The sequence below is a fragment of the Branchiostoma floridae genome, unplaced genomic scaffold, assembly GCF_000003815.2.
Source record: "Branchiostoma floridae strain S238N-H82 unplaced genomic scaffold, Bfl_VNyyK Sc7u5tJ_492, whole genome shotgun sequence".
Classification (NCBI taxonomy): domain Eukaryota; kingdom Metazoa; phylum Chordata; class Leptocardii; order Amphioxiformes; family Branchiostomatidae; genus Branchiostoma; species Branchiostoma floridae.
The window spans coordinates 4,894-15,552 of NW_023365882.1; the positions used below are offsets into that span (position 1 = coordinate 4,894).

A 10,659-nucleotide genomic window follows, 5' to 3' on the forward strand; every position below is an offset into this window, starting at 1 on the left:
GGGGAAAAGGCACGACAGAGCAGAAATACGATAATGCAACAATCGAGACCTGCCACACTGGTCAGAAAACAAGCTTCTCAACCTTGGCCCATTGTTGCTGGGTATTATACAGACCGTGCCTTGTTACTGTCATTCAATATGTTTGCATGCTAAACGGTTGAATGGCACCCATTCATGGCGGTCAGTGTAAATATAATTGTAACGTTAGGGGACACAGCATATGATTGGATGTACTGAGATCTTGGATTTTACGAATATAAATTATGTATTTTGGTAATAGAGAATGGTAGTTAGATAACTAAGGACCTTCTCGGTCTGGCACCTGTAAGACATTTTCGCACGCTCCAACAAAACAGTAAATTTAGTTCCCTTTTGAGTATAGTTTACAGACAAAACATGGCCGCTACGGTGCTGGGTGTCAATGGTGATACGAAGCGGCTCTAATTGCTAAACTGGACCCCTTTTGAACTGCAGGCACCTATTTCCTTTCAAACTTTGGACGAGAATAACACGAGAACATGTTGGCGGATCAGCTTGATTTTTGGTATGTTGATAGAATAAGTGATGACTTACATAATGTAATACTAATTATGCAAACCCGCAGCTAATTTGCATGATTAATGAGGAAAGTACATAAATCCATGCCAACAGCATATAACTCGAGACGCTGAGTATGGAGTTTCATGATATTTGGTATTTGAGTAGCAGTTGCAGAAAGGAAGGTCGTGTTCGAAAATAGTTGGCGTAGCATTTTTCGTTAGGACGGTAGCCGGCTGAGTGTGTGCGTCCGTTTGTGGAATGCATAACTTGAGAAGCCTTAAAAGAATCCTAATAATGTTTGTTATGTCTGTTATTAGTTATGTCTGTTACCAGTGACCTGTACCTAGCCCGTCGAGGCATGAATGTACAATAAAGGTCTTTCATTCATTCATTCATTCAATAATATTTGGTAGGTGGATAGGGGTCAGGACAACAAAGGTCAAGTATGACAGTGGGCCTCCTAGCGGCTTCCTAAGGTACTGCAGCATAACTTCAATTTTTGACATGTCGTGTTCTGAACATGCTGTGATCGTGATTTTTGAGTGGTAGATAACCTAAGTGATGACTTACATCATGTAATACTAATTATACAAATCAACAGCTAATTTGCATAGTTAATGAGGAAAGTTCAGAAATCCACTGAATTCCATGATAGGACTTTCAAACTTGTTTGTATTTTGGCTGAAAGGTACTTCAGATAATAATCTACATGGAAAGATGCATTTAATTGTAATCAGTTGCCAATTAACAGAAATAAACTTTCTCTATATATCTCATATTTATATGGAGTCGGCCAGCCAGTAAATACATTGTGGGCCTTTTAATGTATTTACTGGCCGGCCGACTCCTCTAGCGTACTATTGACTCTATTTGTCCAATTTCTACAATTAGACCACCGATCCACGAATCCTGGTAGAGGCTAAGGTTCCGTGACAAACTCGCCAAACCATAATCACAACCATGTCACACTTGATACAAACACAAACAATCCAACGTGAAAAAACATAATTACGTCAGGGAGTATGTCACTTGTGGACACTTGTTTTTTTTTCAGTTTACAGAAAAAAATATTGCCGCTACGGGGTTGGATGACAATGGCCTTGCGAAGCGGCTGGGACACCATTTTTGCCGAACCAATCCTATGGAAAAGAAACCAGACGATGAAGGAATGTTGGGACCACATCAAGGTTTTATTACTACAACATTATTCATGGCTTACCGTAGTTCTGTTCATCATGAAGTAACTAAAGCATTAGGCTCTGGCGTTGTACAGAGTATGTTAAAATAGGAAATTTTGGTTGAAGGGAGACTGCAGATTCATAAAGAATTGATGAATGAATGATTAACCCTATTCAGACCGGGGGGGGGGGCTATTGAGGCCTTCGCCAACTTTCATGTCACATAACGTCAGAACGGCTTACGCTAAAGCCACCAAATTTCGCGAGTTTTCCTAAAATTTAGTTGGCAACAATTTGAAGAAGATTGGACTATTTTTCCATTTTTTTCCATTTTTCCATTTCCATTTTGTTTCCCGTTCACGCGGCTTGGGTATATATTAGGGCTGGGTACCGGTACGATGTACCGGAACAAAACTGGTTTTTCTTCTTGGACCGGTTCAGAAATACCGGACCTGAAAAAAAAAATGGTAGACCGAGCTTATAGGTCCAAGAAAATAACAACGACGAAGTAGAGGACAGTTGATAGTCATTTTTGTCAAGTTTTTACAGTCAAACTTAGTCTAACTTAACAGAGGCAGTTAGCGATGTTTACTTGAAGATAGGATACTCCACCAGACAGATTCCTTTGTAGCGAAATGGACAAATATTTTGAGTATTACCTATTCACAAAAAATTAGGTCCAGGTTCAGGTCCGGACCTGGACCTGATCATCTGGACCTGAACCGGACCTGGACCTGAGTTTTTTGTACCGGTACCCACCCCTAGTATATATAATAACATCGATGCCCTGTAGACATCGTTCCTCCGGAAACTTGTCAACTGCAGCATCCTATTTTCATTTGCCACCGTCTTAGAAGCCACTATGCTCAGTTCAACATGTTTGGCTTCCTGGAACACTTCAACCGCCGCACTGAACTCGGCCCAAGTAGAAAATACAGCACTCGTCTATGTCAACACCATGTTGTCTTGGGTGAGAGAGAGACTGACGTATAATGGCGGGAAAATCATGTGACCAGCTCTAATAATTGGCTGGCATTTGGCATCCCGGTGTGTCAATAGCCAAATCGCTATTGACACACTCAGTGTGTCAATAGCTACGGCGTAAATGAAATCTTATATTATAAGAATATCTTTCATAATTAAATATGAATAAATTATGGTAATTTGATGACGTAATCGGCCAAAATCCAAGTTTCCGGATCCTATGACCAGATCAAGAATAACTAGCTTATTATCCCCGAAAAGTCGTAACTATCCGTTATTTTTTCATCAAAAAAAGGTTTAAATGAACGTTTTTAGTCTACTTAGTCTTTTGCGATTATTTTCTGAAAAAAAAATGTATTTTTGAAAATTCGATGTTCGGTTTTATGACGTCATTTTGACATCAATGATGTTGCTATTGGCAACACAAGTCGTAACAAAGATTATAATTCTGTTATCTGAACTTACTGTTACATTTTTGTAGCATACCTTGAAGTTTTCTGGGAATACCCTTTTTTCATGGCCAATATAGTCAAATTGATGACGTCATAATTACATCATATTACGACATAATAGTGTCAGATTTCTTAAGATATTTAAATGCTATGTCTACATCATTCTCTGCAATAGGATAAGTCGTTTGCGAGTTAAAGAAAAGTTACAGGAGTTAGAAAGGGCGGGCCTCAAAAGACCCCCCCCCCCGTCCAGGGATGACCACAAAAGCCCAGTCTGAATAGTGCTGAACGGTCAATGGTAAAATATTAATTATCTGTTCTAGAATACTTATGTTTGAAAGTCAACCTTAATCTCCGTTTTTATTTCTTATTGATGTTACTACATTTTGAACTAAGCATTTCCGTCTGCTTGGAAAGAATAACACAGTTACAAGGTAGGAATAAAACTGACTTTCCTTTAGTACACAATGGTGGTGGCTGTGTCCATCATGGTATTCCTGTGGTTCACACAAGTTCACCGTTACCTGTACAACGTCTTGTACGGGCCGTTCGTCCTCAGCGAACAGGAGATTGTGGACACTACACGCCGCAACTTGTGGAAACAGTACGTTCAGGTAAGGCATAAACAAAAGTCACATAGAAAGTAGATTTTCTCACTTTAGACATATGAGTAACACTGAAATATTTATATTCCGTATATGCAATATCGCAGTTTTCACTATCATATATATGCATCAAGAAGCGAGAAGAAGTTTTTACTAGACTAGATCTAACTAAACATGTATGTTTTGTCTACATTGTGACCTGTAGTTAGCTTTATTAGGAAAATAGGAACAGTAAAGGTAATTGATTCATTCCTTGATTCATTCATTGATTTATTCATTGATTCATTCATTGATTCATTCATTCATTGATTCATTCATTACCTTTGCCAGAATGGCTAAGGTTATGTCTTGGGCGTGTTTGTGTGTGTTTGTGTGTGTGTGTGTGTCTGTGTGTCAACGGTATAACTCGAGAAGCCTCGGATGGATCCTAATGATATTTGGTAGGTGGGTAGGGGTCAGGAAAACGAAGGTCAAGTTCGATAATGGGTCCCCTAGCGGCTTGCTAAGGTACTGCAGCGGAAACTCAATTTTTTTTATATCTCGTGTTCTGCACATGCTTTTTGAGTGGTAGATAGACCTCGGAGCAGAGAGTAAGTGCTGTGAGTTTGGGCCTCCTAGCGGCTTTTTTGGAACTGCAGGCGCCAGTTAACTTTCCAACTTTTGACGAGAATAACTCTACAACGTGTTGACGGATCGTCATGATTTTTGGTATGTAGATAGAATGAGTAATGACTTACATAATGGGATACTAATTATGCAAATCAACAGCTAATTTTAAAACTTGTCGCATATGTAGCTGGGAAGAAGAGAAATATCGATAGATATCATTTATGACGACATTATTTGCATAATTAATGAGAAATATGAACATATTGACGGATCGTCATGTTTTTGGTATGTAGGTAGTGTAAGTGAAGAGCTACATAATGAGATACCAATTATGCAAATCAATAGCTAATTTGCATAATTGATGAGGACATTTTATAAATCCACCACATTCCATGATAGGACTTTAAAACTTGTCACATATTTAGCTGAGAAAGAGAGAAATGTCAATACATATTAACCATGCAAATGACGACCTCATTTGCTTAATTAATGAGAAAATAGGAACGTGTTGACGGATCGGCATAATTTTTGGTATGTAGATAGCCTAAGTGAAGACTTATATAATGTGATGCTTATTATACAAATAAACAGCTAATTTGCAGAATTGATTAGGAAAGTTAATAAATCCACTGCATCCCATGATAGTACTTTCAAAGTTGTCACATATGTAACTGAGTAAGAGGGGTATTTAAAGACTTTGAAAGAGAATAATTCAAGAATAGATCAAAGGATCATAATGATTTTGGGTATGCTGATACCTTGAGTAATGCTTGATACAATTTGATAATAATTAATTGTAAATTTGGGATCTAATTTGCATAATTAATGCCGAAATTTTATAAACCAACTCCAAGGATATAATTACCTCCATGAAATGTCATGGAGGTTATATTTTACCCTACGTTTGTCTGTATGTCTGTGTCTGTGTGTCTGTGTGTAAACAAAATAACTCATGAACGGCTGGGTGGATTGGTTTCATATTTGGTTTGTTGGCAGGGTGTGATGAAAGCTGAAAATGATTAGATTTTGGGCCCCCTAGCGGCTCCCCTTGGTACTGCTGCTCAACTTCCGGTTTTGCTATCTCGGTGTTCTGAACATGCTATGATCACGATTTTTGAGTATTAGATAGCTCTTGTGCTAAGGAAGAAATGACATAAGTTTGGGCCCCCTAGTGTCTAGTTTTGGGATAGCAGGCGCATTTTTGTCAAAAACTTCTGAAGAGGATAACTCAAGAAGGCAACAACGGATTTTCATGATTTTTGGTATGTACGTACCTTAGACAATGTTGTACAAGATAAAATACTAATTTTGCAAAATATAAGTACATTTGCATAATTAATGAGAATATTCTATCATAGCAGTTTTTTCAATGTATCTCTTGTCCCGGACGTGATATGGTCGTGACATTTGGGTGGTAGATAGCTTTTAGTGTCATGGCAAACTGGGGCAAGTTTCAGCCCCCTAACATTCAATTGTGGAACTGCAGGGGCGTTTTTGTCAAGACACTCCAAAGAGGATAACTTCAGAAAGGAATGACGGATTGCCTGCATTTTAGGTATGCAGGTAGCTTGGGCAAAGCTGTTCATAATTATATGCATTTTATGCAAATGAAGACTTAATTTTCATAATTAATGAGGGAATTGTATACTTCCATTGTTTGCAATAACTGGACTTCGATAAATGTAACACTTGTTAATTATAATCAGTGGAACATATGCAGATATCAAATATGCAAATGAGGAACTTATTTGCATAATTTATGCAGAAATTGCAAAACACCTTAATGATTAATGATCTGAATTTGGAATTTTACTTGTGACATGTGTACTGTGCGTTTTTCAATGATGAACAACACCATGCATAAATCATGTTAATGTTAAGTCATTTGCATGAAATTAACAAAAGCTCTAAATGTTCATGGAGGTATGAGGTCGCCGAACTCTAGGTATTAAATAAAATGTAATGAGTAAGCATTTGTCTACAGACATCATTCGACATAACGAAACTGGTTTATTTGGCAAGGCATGTGTTCGTGGAACTCTAGTTGATTCATTCATTGATTCATTCGTCTCTGTCAAGACCAGTGGAAGAGTTGCTCTTCAGTGAGATAAAACATTATGGAGACGGTTTCCTTTACCTTTTTCCCCGAACAATTTAACTAACACATATAATAGACTATGGTGAACATTACACAAAGTACGGCAAGGACGCCAATAATTTCTGATAAATTCCGTTGTTTAGGTTCATCATGGCATCTCCTTGCGTCTCAATACTATGGAGGTCGACTGTGGCATAGACAAATGCAAACCCATGATCTTCCAGTTTAAGAAGCACGCAGCTCACGACTCAAACATCAACCAGCTCGTAGTCAAGAGACCACTACCATACTCCCATCCTAGTTATTCTGTGCGACATCCAATCAACTTCAGCGTCATGCCAGCGAAAAAACTTATGGCCATCATACGGGAGATAGGCATGGAAAAACATGTTCGACCAGGCATGGAAAAATCAAAACTAGTTTCTATCATATCGAAAGCATACGACTCAGATCCGAAATACTTTAATTTCGCCACTGAGTCTCACGTTTTGGTCGGCTTTCTGACAGACTTTGCAATTGGTGTTCTCAGTGTAAGCATACAACCTGAATATATTGATCTCGTTTTGGATACATGTGACCCATACGTCACCATTTTTTCTATACTGGGTCTTTGTGCCATTCTCTACGCTTATTTTTTTATGAAGATAGTGTGCTACGCTTTGAAAATTGCTCAGACATGGGCGTCTTTTTCCCGGCTCTTGACTTCGTTTGGATCAACCGAAATTCAAAAACTAATTCTTGAACCAATAAAACGCATTGCCCCGTCAGATGGTCGGCAAGAGAACACCTCTTTGTCTGTTTACGACTTGGCTGCTCTGAAGCTGCAGGAAGACATTCTCTCGGGCGAAGTATCCACAATAGTCAACGAAGAACATTTCAGGCTTTTCGTTACGAACAGACATGTGATCTACGTAAGAAATGACGTTATTGACGTGATTTCTGAGTCCACAATTGACGAAATCAAGGATTGGGGCCATACGTGCAATTTAGTCCTCAGCTCCGGTCAGTTGAGAATCCTAAATATAAGTCCAGACCAGGCAGGTCAGTTGAGGAATGTCCTCAGCAGCCGGAGCGCACGGTTCAGACAACTGGAGGAGGAAAGGCGGGTCAGGAGACAGCAGGTCTGTTTAAATGGATTTCAACTAATCGAACTTAGCTTCTATATATTCCACAATAAATTGGCATTATGTAACTGTTAGATCATGTAACTGCAAGTCAACGTATCTCCTTTCTCAGCTTTGCGCTCTTAATTCTGCTCAACTGTTTTAAAAAGATTTTAACTCACTACGTTGCGTTGGCAAAAACGTAAACATACCTCAAAAACTTTGAATGCAAGAAAAAAAGTCGTTCTTGAGGAGCTTAGAAGCCAAGACAGTTCCATGCTGTAGTATCACCGAGTCGCAAAGTCCCAACTAAAATAACTTCTTGACATAAATACATTAGTAGTACCCAAGAACAACAACATATGACAGTCACTCCAACAAATTATGTCACCTACTTATAATTTTCACTGACATGAATTACACTAAAAAACGAACCTGTCCGCTAGCGATACTGATTCAAATGTAAATATCAGACAGTAGATATCAAGAATATGAAGTTGCTTTTGTGCATTTATGTATGCTTTCAGGCTGAACAGGAAGCCAGACGCCGCCGTGAGCAAGAAGAAGTGACCAGACGCCACCGTGAGCAGGATGAAGAGATCAGACGCCACCGCGGTGAGCAGGATGAAGCGATCAACGCGTTTTTTGCCAGCCTGGATGAAAGAGGTGGTTGTTGGTACATGGTGTGCCCACGGTTCTTACTACATTTCTCTTACTGGCGTACAACTCTCCTTGTCACGTTAAGAGAGCATGGCATCCGCGCAAGCCCCTTCCCCCAAGCATATCCACAAGAGCTTTCAGTCCACTACTGATTATTACTCCCATTTCCATGGATAATCTGTAAAAATGTCCTCATTCTAAAGTCCAGCTATCTGATCATGATCTGCATCTGCATGCCTTTGCAAAGATTGATGCTCATTATCCAATATACACTATGTTAGGCAATGATAGCATGATCCACAAAGAGAAGTATTGTATGAAAAAGTGCACGAAGACTCACGGGGTTACTCTTTTTTGCCACACAGCGGACGAACGCCCTGCCACAGAGGGGGCTGTTGGAGAAATGAGACAAAGTTGTTTCACGCTCGAGCTGGATAGCGAAGAGAACTGTGTCATTTGCCAAGACGGAATGAAGGAAGGTAAAGGATCTATTCTCCATCACAATATCATTCTCTTTGATATTAAAGTTATACTACAGTTTACAACTATCTTTGCATTTAAATATGTGGACGTTATAGAAAATCAACTAAATTATCATTATTCACAGTCCCCAGGCTGATTTAGCATTTGAACAACAAAGTCCACAACATTTTTTTTTCTTAATTCAAAACTGACTTCGTTATTTGGTGACCGACCGACCTGATACAAGACTTAAGCGTTCAGGGAGATTCATCATTTGTTGGAAGATAAAAAGAAATAAGAATGAGAAACTAATAAGAAAGGGTATATCAGTTCTATTGAACTCAGGTTTTGTAGGCCTCCTGAGAAAAGTTGCAATAGAACTGCAGTGCCATCAGAAAGGGGCACATTACACCAAAAGGGCCGCCTCGTAGAGTCTGTTATAAGGTTAGAAGGAGACATGAATTTTGCAGTAAGTCTTCTAGTGAAATCTTCATATATAGTGCCGGTAATGATAGATAACTGGTTATCAAGGTTTTGTTTTACACAATCGATACCAAATACTAGCAGATATCCTTTTTATTAAATTTATTTCGTTTTACCAGGGTTATATCACTCAGGTTTCGGTGGTAACTTCCACAGGTCAATACTGATCAGTTCTACTTCCAGCTGCTAGGTGGCGCTGTAGTTTGAAGGGTAGTGTGGTGTGACAGTTACGCGTGTGCTGTGGTCTAAAACAGTTGAAAATCAACCATAACACTGTCATGTGTACGTTGCACAGGGGAAAAGGTGATTAAGTTTCCCTGCCCGGCCAAACACCAGTACCACAAGGACTGCCTGCTCCAGTGGCTGCAGCGCGGGAGTTCCTGTCCCGTGTGCCGTCATCAAGTTCAGTCGAGGAGACAACAAGCCGCCCATGTCTTTCGACTTGTGTTCATGTAGCATACATAGGGGTTGGACACATTTGCGACCAGTTTTACTGGGTGGGCTTAATTAGTTTTTGTGGTCCAGAGGTAGCCTCTACCAGGCTTCGTGGATCGGTGGTCTAATTGTAGAAATTGGACAAATAGAATCTATAGTACGCTGGGGGAGTTAGACGGCCAGAAGAGTTGGTTTCCTCACCACCTCCGTGGTGAGGATAATGATTCTACCGATCCACGGAGCCTGGTAGAGGCTAGTCCAGAGGGTCAACTGACGTTTTCACTGCCCCACAGCCCTGGCAGTTCAAGTCATGCAATTTTCTTTGTCAACAGTGTATCTAACAAGTGTCACAGTGTAACACTTTTTAGTCCATCTAGACTGCTGGTGCCGTAGACTCAGGGTCTCTTAAGAAATTAGTGCCAAGTTAGTGAGGGAGTGAGCATGGTAAAGGAAATCTGAATCGATGAAATACATTAAACAAATGAACAAAATAGCATTGGTATTAAAAGGCTACTTTGATACGCTGAGGTAATAAGTAACTCAATTGACTATATTGGCTGCAGTGTGTCTTCGTGGATAGAATAGTTTACTCTTCTGACAGTTTTGCGCCGTGTATCTTTGAAGAAAGGCAAAGGTCGTTTTGTTCAAGTGTTTGTAATGCCAGTATCAACTAAGACTGCTGTATTATTCTATATTGTCCAATATTGTCAGTCACTACATGTATGATATGTGTTGAATTACAATAGACTTTGTGTATGCTAATCAAGAGTTTTATAGCGTGTGGTTGTAAATGACATATTTGCTGTGTAGTGCTTGACTTTATCTGCTATAGTGTGTGAATCCATAATTGATATGATTATTTTTCTGATGGTTGAAAAAATAAGAAATAAGCATTGATTTGGACGGTCTTAAAAGTTGAAGTAAAACACTTGGTGACTAGTATATGTACTGAATACGTTATTAGAGATGTAATCACTAATTGACTAATTGAATGTAGGGGAAAGTATTTGATCATCCATTTGATCAATCAATAAATTCCGGTTGCTATAC

At 39.3% G+C, this 10,659-nt stretch overlaps 1 protein-coding gene across 1 annotated transcript; it reads left to right on the forward strand.

The window, feature by feature from the left end:
• Positions 1–3,621: 3,621 nt before the first annotated feature.
• Positions 3,622–9,630, forward strand: LOC118408910 (uncharacterized RING finger protein P32A8.03c-like). The gene is made up of 4 exons (XM_035809767.1): positions 3,622–3,768; positions 8,097–8,235; positions 8,595–8,708; positions 9,470–9,630. The coding sequence occupies exons 1-4, from the start codon at positions 3,622–3,624 to the stop codon at positions 9,628–9,630; spliced, it is 561 nt and encodes a 186-aa protein (XP_035665660.1).
• Positions 9,631–10,659: the final 1,029 nt, after the last annotated feature.